The sequence below is a fragment of the Oncorhynchus mykiss genome, chromosome 17 (assembly GCF_013265735.2).
Source record: "Oncorhynchus mykiss isolate Arlee chromosome 17, USDA_OmykA_1.1, whole genome shotgun sequence".
Lineage (NCBI taxonomy): Eukaryota > Metazoa > Chordata > Actinopteri > Salmoniformes > Salmonidae > Oncorhynchus > Oncorhynchus mykiss.
The window spans coordinates 63,242,840-63,267,161 of record NC_048581.1 but is presented as its reverse complement, the minus strand read 5'-3'; the positions used below and the strand labels follow the sequence as shown (position 1 = coordinate 63,267,161).

At 42.8% G+C, this 24,322-nt stretch overlaps 1 protein-coding gene across 5 annotated transcripts; it reads right to left on the bottom strand.

Annotated features, from left to right (window-relative positions):
- Positions 1-1,648: 1,648 nt before the first annotated feature.
- Positions 1,649-17,598, bottom strand: LOC110494341 (epidermal growth factor receptor kinase substrate 8-like protein 3). Of its 5 annotated transcripts, none has more exons than XM_021569311.2 (21): positions 17,354-17,598; positions 12,757-12,844; positions 12,556-12,626; positions 12,357-12,421; positions 12,054-12,212; positions 10,917-11,106; positions 6,324-6,473; positions 6,135-6,211; positions 5,902-6,029; positions 5,457-5,626; positions 4,782-4,968; positions 4,339-4,412; positions 4,145-4,219; positions 3,752-3,897; positions 3,463-3,631; positions 3,334-3,365; positions 3,136-3,232; positions 2,912-3,019; positions 2,709-2,794; positions 2,385-2,517; positions 1,649-2,256 (listed from the first exon to the last, which is right to left on the bottom strand). In XM_021569311.2, the coding sequence occupies exons 7-21, from the start codon at positions 6,420-6,422 to the stop codon at positions 2,224-2,226; spliced, it is 1,614 nt and encodes a 537-aa protein (XP_021424986.2). In that variant the 5' UTR covers positions 6,423-6,473; positions 10,917-11,106; positions 12,054-12,212; positions 12,357-12,421; positions 12,556-12,626; positions 12,757-12,844; positions 17,354-17,598; the 3' UTR covers positions 1,649-2,223. The 5 variants fall into 5 exon arrangements, with proteins under 5 accessions (XP_021424986.2, XP_021424985.2, XP_021424983.2 ...); XM_021569310.2 differs by having other exon boundaries at positions 1,651-2,256; positions 5,902-6,032; XM_021569308.2 differs by lacking the exon at positions 10,917-11,106 and having other exon boundaries at positions 1,654-2,256.
- Positions 17,599-24,322: the final 6,724 nt, after the last annotated feature.

Sequence of the window (24,322 nt, the reverse complement as noted above, 5' to 3'; positions counted from 1 at the left end):
GCAATTTAAAGGTCATATCTGATTGAGCTGACATATGCAGTGTTTACTGTGAATGCAGTCTCCGCTTACGCAGGAACATTACCTTTACATTTCAATCACGCTGTAACGCTGAACTTCTGCAACGTGGATTGAATAGAGCCCTTAGTGTACTGTAGTCACTATCATGGCTTTAAATGAATGCCAATGTTTTACAGACTATGGTATAATGTCTGATGATTGAAATAAAGCATGTTTATTCATCTAATGTGTTGTCTGGTGTCATAAATTTTTTTCTTTAATGAGTCAGCTTATTGACTCATTTAGTCAACTAATATAGTTGATTTACAGTCAAAGTTTGGACACCTACTCATTCAAGGGTTTTTGTTTATTTTTACTATGTTCTACATTGTGGAATAATAAGACATGATGAAATAACACATGAAATAACACATATGGAATCATGTAGCAACCTAAAAAAGTGTTAAACAAATCAAAATATATTTTAGATTCTTCAAAGTAGCTACCCTCTGCCTTGATAACAGCTTTGCATACTTTTGAAATTGTCTCAACCAGCTTCATAAGGAATGCTTTTCCAACAGTCTTGAAGGAGTTCCCAAATATGCTGAGCACTTGTTGGCTGCTTATCCTTCACTCTGCGGTCCAACTCATCCCAAACCATCTCAATTGGGTTGAGGTCGGGTGATTGTGGAGGCCAAGTTATCTAATGCAGCACTCCATCACTATCCTTGGTCAAATAGCCCTTACACAGCCTGGAGGTGTGTTGGGTCATTGTCCTGTTGAAAAACAAATGATAGTCCCACTAAGCGCAAACCAGATGGGATGCCGTATCGCTGCAGAATGCTGTGGTAGCCATGCTGGTTAAGTGTGCCTTGAATTCTAAATAAATCACAGACAGTCACCAGCAAAGCACTCCCACACCATCACACCTCCTCCATGCTTCATGGTGGGAACCACACATGCAGAGATCATCTGTTCACCTACTCTGCGTCTCGTAAAGACACAGTGGTTGGAACCAAAAATCTCAAATTTGGACTAGTCTAATGTCCATTGCTCATGTTTCTCGGCCTAAGCAATTCTTCTTATTATTGGTGTCCTTTAGTAGTGGTTTCTTTGCAGCAATTTGAGCATGAAGGCCTGATTCAATCAGTCTCCTCTCAACAGCTGATGTTGAGATGTGTCTGTTACTTCACTCTGTGAAGCATTTATTTGGACTGTAATCTGAGGTGCAGTTAATTCTAATGAAGGTATCCTCTGCAGCAGAAGCAACTCTGGGTCTTCTTTTCCTGTGGCGGTCCTCTTGATAGCCAATTTCATCATAGCGCTTGATGGATTTTGCTACTTTATGTCTTAAAGTAATGATGGACTGTCATTTCTCTTTGCTTTTTTGAGCTGTTCTTGCCATAATATGTACTTGGTCTTTTACCAAATAGGGTTATCGTCTGTATATCACCCCTACCTTGCTCAAACGCATGAAGAAGGAAAGAAATTCTACAAACTCACTTTTGAACATATTTTGATTTGTTTAACACTTTTTTGGTTACTACATGATTCCATATGTGTTATTTAATAGTTTTGATGTCTTCACTGTTATTCTACAATGTAGAAAATGGTAAAAACTAAGAAAAACCCTGGAATGAGCAGGTGTGTCCAAACCTTTGACTGGTACTGTACTGTATGTGGATAGACAGTTCCAACATTGAGATACATGCTTAGATTATAGAGACTGACTTGATTTGATATAATGTGATTTACTCATTGAAGTGTACATATATTTTACTCACTACCGAAGTAAAATATATGTCAGTTGATTACATTACATTAACAACACGATACTATACAGAAAAAGTATTGTAACACTTAACATTCATTTATGCATGTAGAAATGGTGACTTTAATAAAATCCTCAAGATCAATCATAGAATCAAGTGGCATCAACACTGGTTTTATAGAATACATATGGTTAAATATAGTACTGAAGTTAACAGTGTACACAGAATATATATATATATTTATAGAGAGACTCTTTCTTTAAATATTGGATTATGAAATGGAACAAAAAAATATAGAGTTTTGATACTTCCACGCTACATACTTTTAAATAAACTCAGCTTACTCAGTGTTTTCAGTAGTTATAATCAGAATTTTTCTATTGCACAGCGAAAAGGGATAAAACTTAAAAGTCACGACACATTTGTGACTCTGGTCCTCCCGTCTCCTCCCCTCCTAAGGCTCTATGGGCCTTACCTCACTGGCAAGCTGGAGTGGAAAGAAAAAAACCAAGGTCAGGAATAGGACTGGGATTTAGAAATCAGCTTGTTACCTGTCATGTACAATAATATAAATCAACAGTTGTACAGTTAAAGCCCGGGTGGTGTGGGACCTACAGCCATGGTAGACTTGATGTTCTGGAGCTGGAAGAAAACCCGCCCCCCCTCCTCAGGACACACTATCTTCAGCTCTTCTCTCGTCATCCCCAGGAGCATAGAGCCACTCAGCACACCCAGACAGCGCACCGTGCTGATAGACAGAGAGAGGGAGGGAAGGAGAGAAAGTGAAGGAGACATTTTTACAAATCTGGGAAAAGAGAATACTTATCCTGTCATTTCTCATACTCACTTGTGATTGACTACAGTCGTTGTAAATTACATGTATGCCTACAGTGATCACTAAGCTATAACTATTGTGATTGGGAGTTTGAGTGCTCTTACATTTTACTGAAGCCCTTATACTCTAGCCAGGCCTTCACTTGGTCAGGCTTGGACCTCTTGGTTAGGGAGGGAGGACCACTGGTTTCCTGACAGGGGGGATAAGGTCTCTATAATGACATACTCATACAGTAAACACCATACACATGGAGCATACACAGCAGGCTTTACAGTATGAAGTTTTGCTGAGTGTTGGGGTATCTTGCCTGCTTTTCCTGCTCCTTGTCCTGTGACTCCAGTACATTGTTGGGTATGAAGCCCTCCTCTCCTCTGTCGCTCCTTACTCGCCACCATTTCTTTGACATGTCCAGTAGCTGTGGATGCACAGAGGACATACTGTACACACTCTTGTGTCAAAACCTCCTATTGGGCGGGCGGGCAGACAGACTTCAGAGTGCTGTTAACATGTAGTAGTGTTGAGTAGGCTCACCTGAACCACCTCTCCCTTGGAGATGCTCAGCTCTCTGTTGTTCCTTGCCGTGAAGTCATACATCACACGCATGTAACTGGAGTTTGGCACATCTGGACTGAAAACACATACATAGATCTATAGACGCACACAGACCAGCATGTATCCATAATCATTTCATGGCTTTTAAATTGTATATAATACTTTGATAATGCATACCGTGATGGTGGAGGCTTGAATGGGGCCGACCTCTACAGGGGAAAAGTTTGGAAGAACTTATTGAATAAAACCTTATTGGAATTACCCAGCCGGTACAGAACTATAAGATGCAGCTCACTGGGCAAATACCTTTTCAGTGGTGGAGCGTGGACTCTGACTCTGACTCTGTTTCTGACTCTGCTGCCCTCTCTCAGGCTCTCTCCCTGGGAAAGAGCGGGTCAACTCCAGGGGCTGCCAACCATCATAGAACTCCAGAGTGTAGGTAGGGATGTCCTCATCATCCTCTAGCCATTTTGTACTGTTAAGACATCAGGGAGCCCTTGTCAAAATGTATGGAAGTACACAGAGCACCACTGACTGACAGTAACTCCCCATTCCCAGATACCCATTGGTGAGTGGTGTGATGCATGTGTCCCACCTGGGGACGTTCCAGGCGTCTCCCAGCGACTGCCACAGCTGGTCCTCCTCAGGAGTGGCCTCCTCACTCAGCAGACGGATACACTCAGGCTTTAGCAGGGGCGCCACGATGGTGGGGGGCAGCTCCTCAGGGCTGTGGGACACCACCTGGAGAAGGGAGGGGGTAGCGGTAGGCGGTCAGGTAACTGGGTTTTAACTGTTTTAGCAGTTGATTCTACAGCAGCACTTGCCACTAAGGGTGGGAAACAAGCCTTCTGAACTCATTGATAGGAAGATGTATCATGTACTGTCAATTATTTTAGGCTGGTTCAAAACACTACTTTGAAAATAGTTCATGGGTGGGTCAAGAGCTGCGTAGAAAACAAAGATGGAGTAAGCAGTAGGAGTAACTTACAAATGCCAGGGTGGAGAAGAGGCTGTGGACAAATTCCGGAGCACTGGGATGACTAATCTTTCCATTGAGCTCCCCCTGTCCCAGTGAACAGACCAAAGGTACTTGATTAAGCTCTCAGATTAAATGACTAGCATGTATTACATCACGAGTGTACAACACAACAAGCAAAATAGCTGAGATATTTTGATACACACCAGAAGGTTGAACCCGCATTTGATTTTCTGGAGACAGGTTTCAAATTCCTCTGGTGGTGGCATGCCTTTAATGCCTTGGAAATGAAACAAAAAAACAAATGGCATCAAAATGCAAAAACCTCAGATCAGTTTCCCCACTGCCACTGCCGTCTTGCACCTGAATGTGGGATATCCCCAGGGGTTCAGGTGGGGGAGCCAAGATAAATGTTAAGGTTATTCCAGATTAAAGGCTCTGCATGGTCAATCCGGTGTCTGCAGAAATCAGTGTATTCATACCTCTTGTGCTTCACAGAGCAGAGCAGTTGAGTTTGTGTTTATACAGGACCTCCCGCCCCCAACATACCGCCCCCACCTACCGTCAACCAATCATGTCATTGCAGAGCTATACGGAGCCCTCTGCTTTGTTACAAAATGTGGGAGATCCTTACTTTGGTTTATCATACCTTTAAATGTATACCCCGTACGGTATCTCTGGCTCCACTGGTGTAGCCTTCTTTGGAATAAGGAGAAACACACACCTTTATCCTTATTCTTCTTCTTTTTATTTTTCTTCTTCTCGGCTTTGGCTGCTGCAGCAGCGACTTTGCCCATAAAGATCTCAATGTCATTGAAAATATGATTCACGATGTCCTGTAGAAAAACAAAGAACATGTTATACAATATCCATATGCAAACCACTACATTCACCTTAAAGGGCAAATCTGCAGTTGCTACATCAATTTCTGGACTTATGATATATATATATATATTGATTCTTGAAGAATATCATTTACAAATGCCTCATGAGCTTAGTTCAACTGCCGCACCCCTTCAGGACCCACAATATAAGCTTGTTACGCCAATGTTTTTAAACAAAATAAATGTAAACAAACACTGTATGGCCTCAAAACATGCTTAAAACTATTATTTTGATATCACGGATGGACAGTCCTTGCATCCATAGCTCTGTCTATGAATTTGAGAGTGGTTACTTTTCTCCCACCCCATCCATCAGCTTTTTACAGGAACAGTGGCAGGACAAATGCATTGTTATTGTTTCAACTGCTGATTGCCCCTTTAAGCTAAAATCCACAGTACTGCTAACATTAATAATATAATGATAGAGGCAGAGCACTGACCACATTCCTATTAGTCTCTGTGTATGGGCGTGGAGGAGAGACAAGGGCTGGCTCAGGCTCAGGCTCCTCCTCCATAAAGAGGTGTTGAACTGGGGTTTCCTTCCTGGGAGGGAGGGGCTCTTCTCTGGGCATGGGCGGTGTAGGCGTAGGTACAGGTGTAAGATCTTCATCTATTGAACACATAGGAGTGAAACAGGTTGGTTTCCCACTTCCCATAGATTTAGAAATACAGTATTTATTGTTTTCAAGATATTTGACCAAACCTTGATTAAAGCTATTTATCTGTCATTAACACAGGAAACAAACCCTTGAGCTAATAGTCTCAGTTTTTTTTTTTTTTACAGTGATCTAGGCAAGCCCATCTGACCTCACAAGTTACAACCTTAGTCCTCTTGATCAATGGTTTCCTATAACTACTTTGGGTTGGAGTATGCCATTGTTTTACCATAGTCCGGAGCGCTCCATTGAGCTGAGGGATCTTCGGGAGGAGTCCATTCTCTCTGCTCAGTTGGTGGGTCAGCATTCTGAAGATTCCTAACAATTTGATGGCCAGCCATAACTTCCAGATTGCTCCTGCTAGAGATAAAAAGAGGGTTACCCAAAGAAAATGAGCACATACTAAGGTAAGCTACACCGTTTTAAAAGCACTGTTGTTGTTTTGGACTGTTTTGTTGTTACCTGTTGTTGCTGTGATTGTTAACGTCATCTCTCTGGTGAGGGAACACTCTCTCTAGGTCCCGTTTTATGAAATCGGCCTGAAATAAATCACTAACATCCATTTGCACAGCCATTTTGAAACATGAGAGAAACATAATGGTCCTAATACAGTCTGGAGACAGGTTCAGGGATGCATAACATTCTCCTCACCCTGAGGTCCTCACACTGGAAAATGAAGACACTGGTGGTCCTCTTGCTGTGGTCCTTGACGGTCGCAGTCAGCAGGGAGTTGTACACACAGCTGTCCATCACAGCCTTTAGCTCCGTGATGCTGCTCAGAGCCAGGGACTCCAGCTCCTCCTGAACCCCACACAGGAAGAGGGGAGAGGGGGAGAGGGAGAGAAAATAGTAGGTCAGGCATCAAAAACCCCTTGGATTTCTTCACATTTTGTTGCGTTATAAAGTGGGATTGAAATAGATTTGTTGTGATTTTTTTGTCATTGAGCTACGCAAAATACTCCATAATGTCAAAGTGAAAAGCAAGTTACACATACTTGTACAAATGTACAATTGCTAAATAACTCAAATATAGTAGTTGCATAAGCATTCCCCCCTTTGTTTAGGCAAGACTAAATTAGGGCTTTATTCAACACACATCGCGGAAGTTCAGCGTTACAGCGTGAGTGAAATTTAAAGGCTTTAGAGTAGACTACATTTACAGTAAAAGCTGCATGTCGGCTCAATCATAAAATGACCTGTTCATATCTATTGCGGAATCTGTAATGGTTCCGGCATTACAGATTAAATACAGCGCTTAGTTCAGGAGTAAAATGTTCCTTAACAAATCACATAATAAGTTACATGGAGTCACTGTGTGAAATAATAGGGGTTGACATGATTTTTGAATGACTATCCCTGCCTCTGTCCCCCATACATACAGCATCTGTAAGGTCCCTCCTTCAAGTATTGAATTTAAAGCACAGATTCAACTACAAAGACCAGGGTGATTTTCAAAGCCTCATAAAGAAGGTTAGTGATTGGTAGATATAGTGATTGGTAAATATATCAGACATTGAATATCACTTTAAGCATGGTCAAGTTAATAATTATGCTGTGGAGGATGTATTAAACCCCCCAGACACCCCCCAGACACATCAAAGATACAGTCAACCTTCTGAACTGAGCTGCAGGACAAGAAGGAACCTGTTCAGGGATGTCACCATGAGGCCATTGGTGATTTTAAAACAGCTACAGAGTTCATTGGCTGTAATGGGAGGAAATTATGACCTAAATGGCAGAGTGGAAAGATTCAAGAACAATGCAAATATACAGAATAAAACTGTTCCAAAATATGCCACAAGGCACTAGAGTAATACTGCAAAAAATATGTTTGATGCAAATCCAACACATCACTGAGTAACTGCCTCAGTGATGCTGGCTACATCATGGTATGGATATGCTTGACATTGGCAAAGACTGGGGATAAATGGCATAAAATAAATGGCATGGAGCTAAATGTAAAGGGCTTAATATGGTTTTGTTCCAGCCACTCGGATGAAGCCCATGGGGAAATAAAGAAGACAATATTATAATCTCATAGAAAGGGAATACATTTGGAGGCACTGCTGAGATTTATTTTCATGTTAGCACCGGCTCCTATTCTTTGAACGGACAACGAGTGAGAGACGTTGGGAGAGTAGCTAGCCAGCTAACGTTAGCGGGCTGACCACCAAACGGATTGGAGCTATCTTGCCATTGCCTGCATTGTTGTTGTTGCCACGTGAGTAGGACAATACGAGTTGAGAGGGAAACGTTGTTTGAGAAAATCGAACAGAGTTTATGGACTTTAAGTGAAGACAATTGTTGTTGTGGAATAGGAGGTGTAGATGACTCTGAAGTGAAAGGAAAGCCATTGCACATTACTGCGCAAACTGATGGAGGATTACTATGAGAATGAGGATTTTAATGGAATCAGAGGATAAGGGAATGTCTTGGTAGCTTCAACCGAAAGAATAAATCAAAAGAATATCGGACTCGGAGGATGCTGCGAAAGGTCTGCCGACAAGTTCCAGCCATTCAGTGCCAATGACGCAAATGGACAGTGAACCCAGCGGAGAGAAAGGAGCTGCGGCAGGACGAAAAGAGGTGGGAGGGCCTCCTCAACTCAGCTTCAACAGCCTAGAACATCAGATTGAAAATGGACTGAGAAAAGGATACAGTGAATTAGAAATGATAGAAGCAGTAATCAAAGCTGTGAGCCCAGGGTTTAAGATGAGGAGTTATCTGGAGGGAAAAACAGACATGACACTCTACACTCTAGGGCACATCTTGAGGACACATTACGCAGAGAAGGATGCTACGCAAATGTATCACAAGTTGACTAAAGCAACACAAGATCCGGGAGAGTCTGCCTTGGACTTCCTAGTCCGAGTCTTTGACATGAAACAGAAAGTGTTATTAGCCTCAGCTCGTGCCCAGTCAGGAATATGGCACAGTTAGTCAAGAGCCAATGCCTGCAGGCCATTGTTATTGGATTAACAAATGGTAACATCAGGGCAAAGATGAGCATCTCCAGAATATTAACCCCAGTGATGAACTGTTGCTTGAGAAAATGCAAATGGCCAAGGGCAATGAAACCGAACGCATGCAAAAGGCCAGGATTTCACGTAAGTTCACACCCATATGAGTTAATGCAGTACAGAGTGAGGATAACGGGGAGGAATGTGCACAGGCAGAGCCCCCACAGACCACTGTCCGAAAACAAAATAAATACAATCCCCTCCTGAGTAAAAATTGATGCGAGCAATGAAGCAATCAAAGAACTGACCTGTCAGGTAGCATCATTAGCACAGTCAGTACAGGGACAGGGTGACAGTTCAACAGAAATCGCTCCAATAGAAAATCAAATACAACCAACAGAGAGAAAAAAAAATGCAAAAGTTGTTATGGACTGGTCAACAGACTTGCCAGCATTGCTACAAAGACTCTATTCAATCAGCATCAGCACTCAGAGTACACAGAGGAATGCTTGCTTACAGCATGCAGACGTGACATTGTCAAACAAAATGGATTCGTCCCTGTATCCCAAGAGAGGCCCCCTTCAATGACGAAATGGTGGGCCTGGACCTACAAAGTCAAGTCATGAAAACATCAAATTGCCCATCTTGAAAAGTTGACATTGCAGTAGTGAATACTACCAAACATGACAAACAGGGATAGGAACCTAACAGAGAGTGGTAGCATGTCACCCAGTTCCTGTGCCCAGTGGAGAAAAGGTTGCTGTAGCACAGACTCATGACAGATCCCCACTGGAGCCTGGCCCTGACACCAGTCACATAGAGTGGTGGGACACACCTGTAAATGTACAGCACTTGAGCCAAGAACAACAAGAATTAGTCAAACAGATGCTCAGATAGGAATCAGCCATTTTTGCCTAAGATGACATGAACATAGGGTGCATTGAAAATCTCCAAATGCCGATAACCTTGACTGATAACATACCAGTGGCAGAGGTTCAATGGTGTGCCACGCCCCTTGTATGCTGAGGTGAAAAGCCAACTCCAGGGGCTCCTGAATAAAAACTTCATCAGGATGTCAACATCATCATTACCATCACCTCTGGTCTGTGTACGGAAAAGGATGGGTGTTTAAGACTTTGTGTTGATTACAGGGGATTGAAAAAGAAGACTGTTCTAGACAGGCATTCCATACCCCGTATACAGGAAATACTTGATGGTTTAGGAGGAAACTCATGGTTTACAGTTTTAAAGGATAGGCATACCACCAAGGCCTTGTGGGAGAGGAGTCCAGAAGATACACTGCTCCTTGGGCCTTATGTCAATGGAACAGAATTCCCTTTGGCTTATCAAACAGTCCCTCTGTCTTCCAACGAAGCATGGAGGAAAGTTTAGAGGGTATAAGAGATCTGTATACCATATTTGGATGATGTGCTTATTTTTACGTACTCAGGCAGCAAAATCAATGGGGTATTAAACTCAGGGCTGATAAGTGTGACCTATTCAAGATTGAGGTCCATTATTTAGGAAAAAATTATTTATACTAATGGTTACAGAATGGATACTAAATCAATTGTAGCAGTGCAAGAACTGGGAAACATGTGAGAGAGCTGGGGAAACTACTGGGGTTTCTAGGGTACTACATGGGCTGCGAGTAAGAACTTCTCACAACACGCAAAATGTCTCTAGGACTTACTAGCAGTGAAGTTGGAGACCCCAGCATCTGGGAAGTGAAGGACCTAGATAGCTGTGCGGCCGGGACAGGCTCTGCTCCACCAGAAAGTTATATGGGAGGATGCCCACCAGAGAGCATTAGAACACTTGGTGAGTGTGTTGACTAATCCACCTGTGCTAGCTTACCCAGATTTCAAGAACCCTTTAATCCTGCACATTGATGCCTCTGAAGAGGGATTGGGAGGTGTGTTATACCAACGACAAAGTGGCAAACTGATTCATTGGATATTGCTCCAGCACTATCACACAAGCAGAGAGAAACCATCACCTTCACTGGAATTCTTGGCCCTAAAATGGGCAGCGACTGAGCAGTTCCGAGATGACCTATTTTATGCTCGCTCTGTGACAGTGTACAGGGATAATAGCCCCTTGACATAGGTACTAACTACAGCGAGACTGAATGCCACCGGTCATCACTGGGTGGCGGAGCTGTCAGACTTCAATTGCACACTGAAGTAGCGTCCTGGAAAGGTAAACATTGACGCAGACTTTCTGTCACGCTCTCCTTTGCATGCTGAACATTACATGGAAGAATGCACCGAGAGACACTCACCTGAGATGGTAAAAGCAACACTCAGTAATGTTCAGCCACAACAGCATGACTGTTAAACTTGGATATCCACGGTCACACTAAGGCCATCAGTGCAAGAGGAGCTGTCATGGTGGGGGGGAACAGTTACAGACCGGCAGTCTCCACACCATCTCATGCAGGCTCAGTTAAAGGATGCGGCTGTATCTGGAACCTTGGAACGATAAAGGCAAAGGACTAAGCCTAAACCAACAGAATGACAACAAGAGTGATGCGAAATCACAGTTACTGCAAGAGTGGAACAGGCTCCATATCTCACCAGAGGGATTACTACGAAGGAAAACAACAAAAGGACACACATTGTTGTACCAAGTCAATACATAACACTAATTTAACGAGTACTTTCACACTAAAATGGCCCATCTAGAAACAGAAAGAGTGTTGAACTTAGCATGAGAACGCTTTTATTGGCCATGTGTTCAACATGACATTGAACACTTTATCACAAGTGTGTAAATGTATCAAACACAAGAAACCCAGTGTAATAACTAGGGCCCCAATGTAACATGTACAGTCTACAGCTCCTTTCCAGATGACTTCAATTGACTATGAGCATGAGGAGAAAAGTAGAGAGGGCTATGAGTACATTTGAGTTATTTTAGATAACTTTACAAAATGTGCACAAGCCTACCCCACCAGAAATAAGTCAGGGAAAACTGCACCAAAAAACCTTGAGAGCTTTTCCCCACAGTTTGGCTTCAGAAATTTGAAAAGAATAATGGGCAAATGTTGCACAATCCAGGTGTGGACAGCTCTTAGGGACTTACCCAGAAAGACTCACAGCTGTTATCGCTGCCAAAGGTGATTCTAACATGTATTGACTCGGGGGTGAATCCTTCATTCATTTAATTTTTTTATATATAGAATATTTCTTCCACTTTGACATTACAGAGTGTTTTAGGTAAAAAATGAAAATTAAATCAATTTTAATCCCACTTTGTAACACAATCAAATGTAATGAAATCCAAGGGTAGTAAATACCTGTGACACCTCCTGTATGATCTTTCTCTAATCTACAACACTCAATGTCTGTTAGTAAACTGTGGGTATAGCTATGCTCACCCAATGTTTTATTGCCAAGTATAAAGTGTGTGCACCAACCTTAGTCTCGATGTCTGTTAGCAGCAGGTTCCCATCCCGCACCTCCAGGACCATGTCCTGCCCCCAGACCCGGCCCATCCCATCCAGCAGCTTTAGCCTCTCAACACAGTCATTCACATCACACACCTCCCTACCATCCAGGTCACAGGTGAACAGATGCTGGAGAACAGACACACACAGGGGTTATACATGCATTTGGAATCACAGAAATAGCTGCATAGCTATTGTGATCAAACGCAGACCATTATCAATGTAAATGATTAGCATAGTACAATCATTATATTGGATTAACCAAAACAATACCTCTACTCTGTACTGGAATTTGTTCATCATCTTGGTGATAGAGTCCGCATACTCCTTCCTCTGCACTGATGGGGCACATGGGATGATTAACATCTTATGCATAGTTGCGTTTCACAAAACATTCACCTATAATAAACAATGCTTTAGGTAATCAGTTTCAACTGCTCCAGGTCAATATTATGGTTTTCTCTTTACTTACTGTATATTGACTTGGCACTTGGTCTGGACAAATTTGATATCTGTGATAACCGATCATCCACTGAAAGACCACTGCCACAAGAAAATTGAGAAAATAGCATAATAGAGATTTGATTTCAGAGACTAAATATTCAAGAGTAAACAAGAAATAAACACATAAAAATAGGTTATAACTACAGTGCAAGCTCCAGAGAACACCTACTTGGACTGGACGGACTGGACAGATCCTGCGTAACTGCTAGAGTCCAAGCCATAGGGACTGTACATCCTGGAACCCCTGGGTCACACACCTGTAACATGAGGAGACAGAGATACAGAAAACACACACAAACATTTCGGCACAAATATCAACCACAAGAGCATAATACAGTGATAACTACTGCTGCCAACATAACTGGTACTTCACCTACCTTATTGGCCAGTGATACAGTAACATAATAACAATCACCTACCATTGTTGTTATTATAATCAGTTATTATACAGGATGTGTTATGAATAGGGTTGCAAAGCTACCGTTTAATTGACAGGAATCTTCAGTTATTTTAGCAAATAACAGGTAATATATGACAATCGATGGTAACTTTGGTCATTTATACTTGAATAACTTTAAAAAATCTATTCATACATAGTATTATTTTATTTATATCTGTGTCCATACTGTCCTAGAGTTTCTAGTGGATAGACCATATGGTTAAAGAGGAAATTAGGAAGCCTAATTAATGAAAAAAGCTTCTAATCAACAATGGCATTATTAACTCTCCAATGATTGACTTTTTTCACAACTGCCATCAGTTTGGCGCTAAAATATTTACAACAAAGACATACTAATGTAGCAACAACAAAAAAAAGTGTGGAAAAATATATATAATGAATATTTCATGTTGAAACCCTCATATTAAACACCAATGGTATTCACTAATTTGATGGTTTATATTTTAGATGTTTGACAGCTTTGTCATTCTATTATTATACCTTTATCTTATTATTTGATTATTTGATATATTTTACATGTGATGAGACCACACCGAGGGCCAGAGATAATTGCAGACACCTGTAATAATCTGAAGTACCCAAAAAGGCCACTAGATGTCATCTGATAAAATACAAACCTTGAAAGTTACCAAAGTTTGGTAACAAAGGTTTCCAGTAATATACCCTCCCTTTGAAAACCTAGCTATGAATGAGTAACATTACTGTCCAGAGCTGAGCTGAACCATGATGACAAACCTCTTAGTCATCACACCTCAGAAACCCTGCGCTTAGTCAGTCATTATGTTATAAAAGGCTGTATAGTGGACTGTAGTCAAACACAATGCAAATAGCCCGGGTAGTGTTGGGGTTCGTTCCTTGTTCCTTGTCAATCATTGGCTCATGGGGAAATTAGCATTCAGACAATATCTTTAATTAAACAAATCAAAAACCTTTATTAATGCAATTGCAAACAGAAGTTGAAAACAGGAACATAGCACGCATGTTTCCGAGTAAGTTCTGCAAAATAGTTAAAGGTCCAAGTTATTTTATTAAGCCCGAAGTCCAGCCTTAGTGATGTCACGGCCTACGTCATTACCTTCTACTCATGAGACCAAGCCCATGCATACACAGCAATACAAACAAGAGTTTCAGTGCTATCTAAAGGCACAGCAGTAAATGTCCATTCTCCAAGTTGATTTATAGTGGACTGTCTGACTAGTCTCTTATCTCTTTCACTTCCCTGCAGGGTTCTTTCTCAGTCACACATCTCTCTGTTTCTTTATAAGAGGCATAGACTAGAAAAGACTGTGGAACAATATTAAACCTTATAATGAATATATACATTGTTAATCTGTAGTCTAGGACCCTATAAATGTAAGGAGGGTCTTATGACCCTTCCCCTTCTATTAATACAACATAAGCATAACCAATTATTATAATACATCAAACATTCGGTACAGCCCCTATCATGACCCCAAGGTGAACCCAACAGTAGCCATTTGACTACCTGTTCAGGAGTCTTATGGCTTGAGGGTAAAAGCTGTTGCGGTAGCAGAGAGGACAGTCTGTGACTGGGGTGACTGGGGTCTTTGACAATTTTTAGGGCCTTCCTCTGACACCGCCTGGTATAGAGGTCCTGAATGGCAGGCAGTTTAGCCCCAGTGATGTACTGGGTCATACGCACAACCTCTGTAGCGCCTTGCGGTCGGAGGCCGAGCAGTTGCCGTTCCAGGCAGTGATGCAACCAGTCAGGATGCTCTCGATGTTGCAGCTGTAGAACCTTCTGAGGATCTGAGGACCCATGCCAAATATTTTCAGTCTCCTGAGGGGGAATAGGTTTTGGCGTGTGATGAGAATGGGGGTGAGAATGGGGGCGTGCTCAGTCCTCCTTTTCCTGTAGTCCACAATCATCTCCTTTGTCTTGATTACGTTGAGGGATAGGTTGTTATTCTGGCACCACCCGGCCAGGTCCCTGACCTCCTCCCTATAGGCTGTCTTGTCGTTGATCAGGCCTACCTACCACTGTTGTGTCGTCTGCAAACTTAATGATGGTGTTGGAGTCGTCGCTGCCCATGCAGTCGTGGGTGAACAGGGAGTACAAGAGGGGACAGAGCACGCACCCCTGAGGGGCTCCATTGTTGAGGATCAGAGTGGCAGATGTGTTGTTACCTACCCTCATCACCTGGGAGCAGCCCGTCAGGAAGTCCAGGATCCAGTTGCAGAGGGAGGTGTTCAGTCCCAGGATCCTTAGCTTAGTGATGAGCTTTTAGGGCACTATGGTGTTGAACACTGAGCCGTAGTCAATGAATAGCATTCTCACATAGCTGTTCCTTTTGTCCAGGTGGGAAAGGGCAGTGTACAGTGCAATAGAGATTGCATCATCTGTGGATCTGTTTGAGCGGTATGCAAATTGGAGTGGGTCTAGGGTTTCTGGGATAATGGTGTTGAAGTGAGCCATGACCAGCCTTTCAAAGCACTTCATGGCTACGGGTCTGTAGTCATTTAGGCAGGTTAACTTAGTGTTCTTGGGTAAAGGGACTATGGTGGTCTGCTTAAAACATGTTGGTATTACAGACTCAATCAGGGACATGTTGAAAATGTCAGTGAAGACCCCTGCCAGTTGGTCAGCACATGCGTGGAGCACACGTCCTGGTAATCCGTCTGGCCCAGCGGCCTTGTGAATGTTGACCTGTTTAAAGGTCTTACTCATGTCGGCTACAGAGAGCGTGATCACACAGTCATCCAGATCAGCTGATGCTCTCATGTATGCCTCAGTGTTGCTTGCCTCGAAGCGAGCATAGAAGTGATTTAGCTCATCTGGTAGGCTCGTGTCACTGGGCAGCTCGCGACTGTGCTTCCCTTTGTAGTCTGTAATAGTTTGCAGGCCCTTCCATATCCAACGGGTGTCGGAGCCGGTGTAGAATCTTAGTCCTGTATTGATGCTTTGCCTGTTTGATGGTTCGTCGGAGGGAATAGCAGGATTTGTTATAAGCTTCCAGGTTAGAGTCCCGCACCTTAAAGGGGGTAGCTCTACCCATTAGCTGAGTGCGAATGTTGCCTGTAATCCATGGCTTCTGGTTGGGGTATGTACGTACAGTCACTGTGGGGACAACATCCTTGATGCACTTATTGATAAAGCCAGTGACTGATGTGGTGTACTTCTCAATGCCATCGGAAGAATCTCGGAACATGTTCCAGTCTGTGATAGCAAAACAGTCCTGTAGATTAGCATCTGCTTCATCTGATCACTTTTTTATAGACCAAGTCACTGGTGATTCCTGCTTTAATTTTTGCTTGTAAGCAGGAATCAGGAGGATAGAATTATGGTCAGATTTGCCCAATTGAGGGCGAGGGAAAGCTTTGTAAGCGTCTCTGTGTGTGGAGTAAAGGTGATCTAGAAAATGTTTCCCTCTGGTTGCGCATTTAACATGCTGATATAAATGAGGTAAAACTGATTTAAGTTTCCCTTAAAGTCCCCGGCCACTAGGAGCGCCGCCTCTGGGTGAGCGGTTTCCTGTTTGCTTATTTCCTTAGTCATAGCCTAAATCATGTTTTAGTCATTTACAGTATATTAGTTGTGCCCTATTGCAATTTTTCCCAATGGACAACCAAAAACCTCAATGCTCTTTGACCTTCTGTGATACCTTCATTTATATGATTGAGATGTGCAAACACACATGAACAGTGTAAACAACAAAACTCCATTACATTTCCCATCTGCCCCACCGGTTGAAACAAGAGCAACGCAAGCAGCTGAAAATGTTGCTATTGTTTTAAGTAAAGTCAATGATTGAACAATTAGTCCGTGACAAATGTCAGAGGATGGTTTATCATGGTTAAACTATGGATTGACAGCAAGCAACACATCATATTTTTCAGTCATCAATTTCAATCTTTATTAGGGCTAGCTACATAATTTAGAAATAATTCAATTTACAGCAGGGGAAAGGACCCTATACGCAGTAGAAATAAGTATTTGAGATACTCACACCCTAGTTCAGCTAAAATAAAACTAAATGTTTCAATCAGCACCATATATTTAATAGAAATGTACAGCTCTGTATCCTATTTGTCGGGTTAACCAGTGTCTCCCTCTAATGAATTACACACAATAATAACAGAAGTCAGTCTTGTAATAAAGTCGGTAATAGAATTCTAAATTCAGCTCAAAGACTTTACTTTTCAGACTAATTGCTTTTATGTAACACTGGAAAACACTCATTGCCCTTTTCATCATGTAAACATTAGCCGATCAACCCCTCAGCAGGAAGTACACTGAAAAAAACATAGGCCTACCTATGGTTTATCGATGTTCGAGGTACCTTACCTGTTGTGTCCGGCAATGTATTTTCTGTGTTATTTATGGATGAATCTATTTCTCTCTTCTCCAGATACCGTTCATATTCCAGGCCTGGGGTTTCTATTGCGGAACTCTGAACAAATACTACCAAGACTTCGTCATAAAAGACAGGGGCAAAGTCCAGATTCAAAAGTGCATTGATCCATAGAACTGAAAGCATCCAATAAGGGTGTTACTGTTCAACTGAGTGTCAAATTCCTTATGGGAGAAGATGCCAAAATCGTAGTAATTTATACTCAGGTCCAGGGCAAGGGTTGTGGGTGTGCCTGGTACTCAGGACGGCATCCCCACAGAGCAAAGGTCTCTGTCAAGGAGGGATCCTGGACCCTCCCATACAAAGTCCTGTAAATCACTCCTGTTATCAATCTGTTGTCAGTATGATAGCTACAAGTTATTCAGACCCATTCACTTTTTCCACATTTTGTTACGTTACAGCCTTATTCTAAAATGTATTAAATAAAAATGTTGCCTCGTCAATCTACGCACAATACCCCATAATGACAAAGCAAAAACAGGTGTGTATAACTGTTTACATATTTATTACAAATAAAAAACTGAAATACATTATTTACATAAGTATTCAGACCCTTTGCTATGAGACTGGAAATTGAGGTCAGGAGAATCCTGTTTCCATTGATCATCCTTGAGATGTTTTTACAACTTGATTGGAGTCCACCTGCAACAAATTCAATTGATTGGACATGATTTGGAAAGGCACACATCTGTCTACATAAGTTCCCAGGGTTGACAGGACATGTCAGAGCAAAAACCAAGCCATGAAGTCAAGGGAATTGTCCGTAGAGCTCTGAGAAGGGATTGTGTCAAGCAACAGATCTGGGGAAGGGTAACAAAATATTTCCGCAGCATTGAAGGTCCCCAAGAACACAGTGGCCTCCAACATTCTTAAATGGAAGACGTTTGGAACCATCCTGGAGCAGGCCGCCCATCCAAACTTAGCAATCGGGACAGAGCTCCAGAGTTCCTCTGTGGAGAATTGAGAACCTTTCAAAAGGACAACCATCTCTGCAGCACTCTACCAATCAGGCCTTTATGGTAGAGTGGCCAGACGGAGGTCACTCCTCAGTAAAAGGCACATGACAGCCCACTTGGAGTTTGACAAAAGGCACCTAAAGAACTCAGACCATGAAAAACAACATGAAACCAAGATTGAATGCCTGAATGCCAATTGTCATGTCTGGAGGAAACCTGGCACCATCCCTAAGGTGAAGTATGGTGTTGGCAGAATCATGCTGTGGGGATGTTTTTCAGTGGCAGGGACCGAGAGACTAGTCAGGATCGAGGGAAAGATGAACGGAGCAAAGTACAGAGAGATCCTTGATGAAAACCTGCTCCAGAGCGCTCAGGACCTCAGACTGGGACATCAGACTGAGGGGAAGGTTCACCTTCCAACAGGACAATAACCATAAGCACACAGCCAAGACAACACAGGAGTGGCTTCGGGACAGATTTCAGTTTTCAAATTTTTATCTATTTGCAAAATTTTCTAAAAACCTATTTTTGCTTTGCCATTATGGGGTATTGTGTGTAGATTAATGAGGATTATTTTGTTTTTTTAATCAATTTTACAATAAATAATAATAATAAATGTGGAAAAAGTCAAGGGGTCTGAATACTTTCCAAATGCACTGTACATCAGAGTCAGTTGAGAACAACCTGGAATTGGGAAATGTGGCTCAAAGTTTGTATATATTCTAAACAAATACCTTCAAATGAAATGTATTTGTCACATACACATGGTTAACAGATGTTAATGTGAGTAATGCAGTAATAACCAACGAGTAATCTAACCTAACAATTTCACAGCAACTATCTTATACACACACACAAGTGTAAAGGGATGAAGAATATGTACATAAAAATATATGAATGAGTGATGGTACAGAACGGCATAGGCAAGATGCAGTAGATGGTATCGAGTACAGTATATACATATGAGATGAGTAATGTAGGGTATGTAAACATATAAAGTGGCATTGTTTAAAGTGGCTAGTGATACATGTATTACATAAAGATGGCAAGATGCAGTAGATGGTATAGAGTACAGTATATACATATGAGATGAGTAATGTAGGGTATGTAAACATTGTATTAAGTGGCATTGTTTAAAGTGGCTAGTGATACATTTTTTACATACATTTTTCAATTATTAAAGTGGCTGGATTTGAGTCAGTATGTTGGCAGCAGCCACTCAATGTTAGTGGGGGCTGTTTAACAGTCTGGTGGCCTTGAGATAGAAGCTGTTTTTCAGTCTCTCTGCCCCTGCTTTGATGCACCTGTACTGACCTCGCCTTCTGGATGATAGCGGGTTGAACAGGCAGTGGCTCGGGTGGTTGTTGTCCTTGATGATCTTTATGGCCTTTCTGTGGCATCGGGTGGTGTAGGTGTCCTGGAGGGCAGGAAGTTTGCCCCCGGTGATCCGTTGTGCAGACCTCACTACCCACTGGAGAGCCTTACGGTTGTGGGCGGAGCAGTTGCCATACCAGGCAGTGATACAGCACGACAGGATGCTCTCGATTGTGCATCTGTAGAAGTTTGTGAGTGCTTTTTGTGACAAGCCAAATTTCTGAGGTAGAAGAGGCGCTGCTGAGCCTTCTTCACGACGCTGTCTGTGTGGGTGGACCAATTCAGTTTGTCCATGATGTGTACGCCGAGGAACTTAAAACTTACTACCCTCTCCACTACTGTCCCGTCGATGTGGATAGGGGGGTGCTCCCTCTGCTGAATCCTGAAGTCCACGATCATCTCCTTAGTTTTGTTGACGTTGAGTGTGAGGTTATTTTCCTGACACTACACTCCGAGGGCACTCACCTCCTCCCTGTAGGCCGTCTCGTCGTTGTTGGTAATCAAGCCTACCACTGTAGTGTCGTCTGCAAACTTGATGATTGAGTTGGAGGCGTGCATGGCCACGCAGTCGTGGGTGAACAGGGAGTACAGGAAAGGGCTCAGAACGCACCCCTTGTGGGGCCCCAGTGTTAAGGATCAGCGGGGTGGAGATGTTGTTACCTACCCTCACCACCTGGGGGGCGGCCCGTCAGGAAGTCCAGTACCCAGTTGCACAGGGCGGGGTCGAGACCCAGGGTCGAGACGCTGGATGACGAGTTTGGAGAGTGCTATGGTGTTAAATGCTGAGCTGTAATCAATGAACATCATTCTCACATAGGTATTCCTCTTGTCCAGATGGGTTAGGGCAGTGTGCAGCGTGGTTGCGATGGCGTCCCAGTCTGCTGTTCCCACATGCTTCAAGAGGGCCACCATTGTTCCTGTTCCCAAGAAAGCTAAGGTAACTGAGCTAAACAACTACCGCCAGGTAGCACTCACTTCCATCATCATGAAGTGCTTTGAGAGACTAGTCAAGGACCACATCACCTCCACCCTACCTGACACCCTAGACCCACTCCAATTTGCTTACCGCCCCAATAGGTCCACAGACGACGCCATCGCAACCACGCTGCACACTGCCCTAACCCATCTGGACAAGAGGAATACCTATGTGAGAATGATGTTCATTGATTACAGCTCAGCATTTAACACCATAGCACTCTCCAAACTCCTCATCCAGCGTCTCGAAATTGGAGTGGGTCTAGGGTGTCAGGTAGGGTGGAGGTGATGTGGTCCTTGACTAGTCTCTCAAAGCACTTCATGATGATGGAAGTGAGTGCTACCTGGCGGTAGTTGTTTAGCTCAGTTACCTTAGCTTTCTTGGGAACAGGAACAATGGTGGCCCTCTTGAAGCATGTGGGAACAGCAGACTGGGATAAGGATTGATTGAATATGTCCGTAAACACACCAGCCAGCTGGTCTGCGCATGCTCTGAGGACGCGGTTGGGGATGCCGTCTGGGCCTGCAGCCTTGCGAGGGTTAACACGTTTAAATGTTTTCCTCACGTCGGCTGCAGTGAAGGAGAGTCCGCAGGTTTTGGTAGCGGGCCGTGTCAGTGGCACTGTATTGTCCTCAAAGCGAGTAAAGAAGTTGTTTAGTCTGTCTGGGAGCAACACATCCTGGTCCGCAACGGGCCTGGTTTTCTTTTTTTAATCCGTGATTGACTGTAGACCCTGCCACATACCTCTTGTGTCTGAGCCGTTGTATTGCGACTCTACTTTGTCTCTATACTGACGCTTAGCTTGTTTGATTGCCTTGCAGAGGGAATCGCTACACTGTTTGTTTTCGGCCATGTTTCTAGTCACTTTGCCCTGGTTAAATGCAGTGGTTCGTGCTTTCAGTTTTGCGCGAATGCTGCCATCAATCCACTGTTTCTGGTTTGGGAATGTTTTAATAGTTGCTATGGGTACGACATCGCCGATGCACTTGCTAATAAACTCGCTCACTGATTCAGCGTATTCGTCAATGTTGTTGTTTGACGCAGTGCGGAACATATCCCAATCCATGTGATCGAAGCAGTCTTGAAGCGTGGAATCAGATTTGGTCGGACCAGCGTTGAACAGACCTGAGCGCGGGAGCTTCCTGTTTTAGTTTCTGTCTGTAGGCAGGGAGCAACTAAATGGAGTCATGGTCAGATTTTCCGAAAGGAGGGCGGGGGAGGGCCTTATATGCGTTGCGGAAGTTAGAATAACAATGATCCAGGGTTTTACCAGCCCTGGTAGCACAATCGATATGCTGATAGATTTAGGGAGTCTTGTTTTCAGATTAGCCTTGTTAAAATTCCCAGCTACAATGAATGCAGCCTCAGGATATGTGGTTTCCAGTTTGCATAGAGTCAAATAAAGTTTGTTCAGGGCCATCGATGTGTCTGCTTGGGGGGGGGGGGGGGGGGGGGGGGGAATATATGCGGCTGTGATTATAATCGAAGAGAATTCTCTTGGTAGATAATGCGGTCGACATTTGATCGTGAGGAATTCTAAGTCAGGTGAACAGAAGGACTTGAGTTCCTGTACGTTGTTATGATCACACCACGTCTCATTAATCATACCCCCCCACCCCTCTTCTTAAGCTTGGGCTTATCACTTGCCACAGTACCACTACATTCTGCAGACCTACAACTCTCCCACACCACATCTCAAAATGTGAGTTTCCTACCACTGTCACTTCTCTTATGCTTTTCCCATTTGTGATGCCAGTGTGAGGATGCAATGTGGGGGGTCATTATAGAGGAACAGCAGTGTGGTTTCTCTCATTTCCTGTTGAAAAGAGAGTCAGAAGTAACAGTTAGTGAATTCAAAGAAGACAGACGTTGAGACGATAGAGAGACAATAGGCTGTTAGCTTCATTGAATGTGTTCAGGTTTGTTTTTGCTACTCCTATGATCACACTCACAAGGCTTCATGTTTTGTGATTTTGGTCATGTATCTGCCTCCTGGTGTTTCTTATGTTGTTAGTGATCCGTCTCTCAGCTTTGAGTCAGCAGGCTTCTCAGCAGCCTTCTCGTACACTTCAGCTAGTTTCTGATTATGGTGAAGCTTCACATACATAAAGTAGGACTTTATACCGCAGGTGTTTGAATGTCACGCTTCATTTCTTTAATTTAATTCATACCGAAAGTCATGCTTTCTTTCTTAATTTATCTCAGCTCAAAGCTGAATGCACTGCACATATGAGAACCATATATACACATTAGCCATGTGACATAATAATGCACATTACCTGTATGACATAATAATGCACATTACCTGTATGACATAATAATACACATGACCTGTATGACATAATAATACACATGACCTGTATGACATAATAATGCACATTACTTGTATGACATAATAATACACATGACCTGTATGACATAATAATACACATGACCTGTATGACATAATAATACACATTACTTGTATCACATAATAATACACATTACCTGTATCACATTATAATACACATTACCTGTATGACATAATAATAATACACATTACCTGTATGACAATATGTCTGTTATACACAAATACTGGAATATTTGGTTTTGTCAAACACAAAAAAGGTGTGTCACAGTTGGAAAACTGTTTCATCAGGCATCGTGGATCACCTCACCACCACAAGGGAGAGGAGGGCAAAACAAAACAGGGCATCATCACTCTGGCTTCTCACAGACATTCTCTCACACTTCACAGAAACCAACACTAAGGAAGTATATGGATATCAGAGATAGAGGTCAAATATAGAACTCTTATTTTGGTATTTCAATTTCAACATATGTTTTTGGCTTTGAGTTTGTTGGTGAACTTTATCGTCTTCCTCTCTCCCTGTCAGTAGTTCAACAGGAGAAGAGTCGCCTAGTAAGCAATCAGCTCCACCAAAGGAATGCTTTCTGTCAGACAGAGTAAGCACAGTAAGCGACTGACCTTTACATGAAGACACTAATCTGTTGAACTGCTTATCTGTCATGTATAACACTTTGACCTCTGACCCCAGAGGACCTCTGACCCCATATGAGCCACAGCAATGAGTCACAGTTTCCATCTACATTATCATTCATCATTCTGACAAAACACATCACTATCAGTTGTGTTGCATAGCAACGTACAGTTGATGTTATGATATTTGAACTCTTGTGGGTGTATGAGACATACATGGTTCACCACCCATAATAACAATATACTGTATATGATCTCCCTCCTTGCTCCACGTTGGGAATATACTTTATGCTTATTGTGAAAACGCCCTCCCTCTCTCTCTGTCTCTCTCTCCGTCCTCTATCTAGGACCTCCTTCAACTTGCAGAGTATATACAGGTGTGGAATCCTGCTCTGCTGACTCCTTACTAATGCAAAGAAGCTAACATATTTGAATCTAGAATGACAATCCATATAATTGAGACATACCTTTTAGTCCGAACCTCAACCTCACTTGTATTATGGTGTATCTCTTTCCATAGGAGGCTCTGTGGCGAGAGGATTCTCTGAAACAGAAGCTGTCTCTACTGCAACACACCACCTCTACTCTACTGCTCTCACAGGACAATGTCTGGAAG

What these genes read in the sequence shown, in the direction of transcription:
- LOC110494341 (XM_021569307.2), bottom strand. Translation starts at nt 12,821, where the DNA reads ATGTACAGTCCCTATGGCTTGGACTCTAGCAGTTACGCAGGATCTGTC. An exon ending in AAGTGCCAAGTCAATATACA is followed by an intron (nt 12,422 to 12,555) that starts GTAAGTAAAGAG and finishes GTGCCCCATCAG; the next exon opens with TGCAGAGGAAGGAGTATGCG. An exon ending in TCTTCTCCACCCTGGCATTT is followed by an intron (nt 3,898 to 4,144) that starts GTAAGTTACTCC and finishes TCCCTTCTCCAG; the next exon opens with GTGGTGTCCCACAGCCCTGA.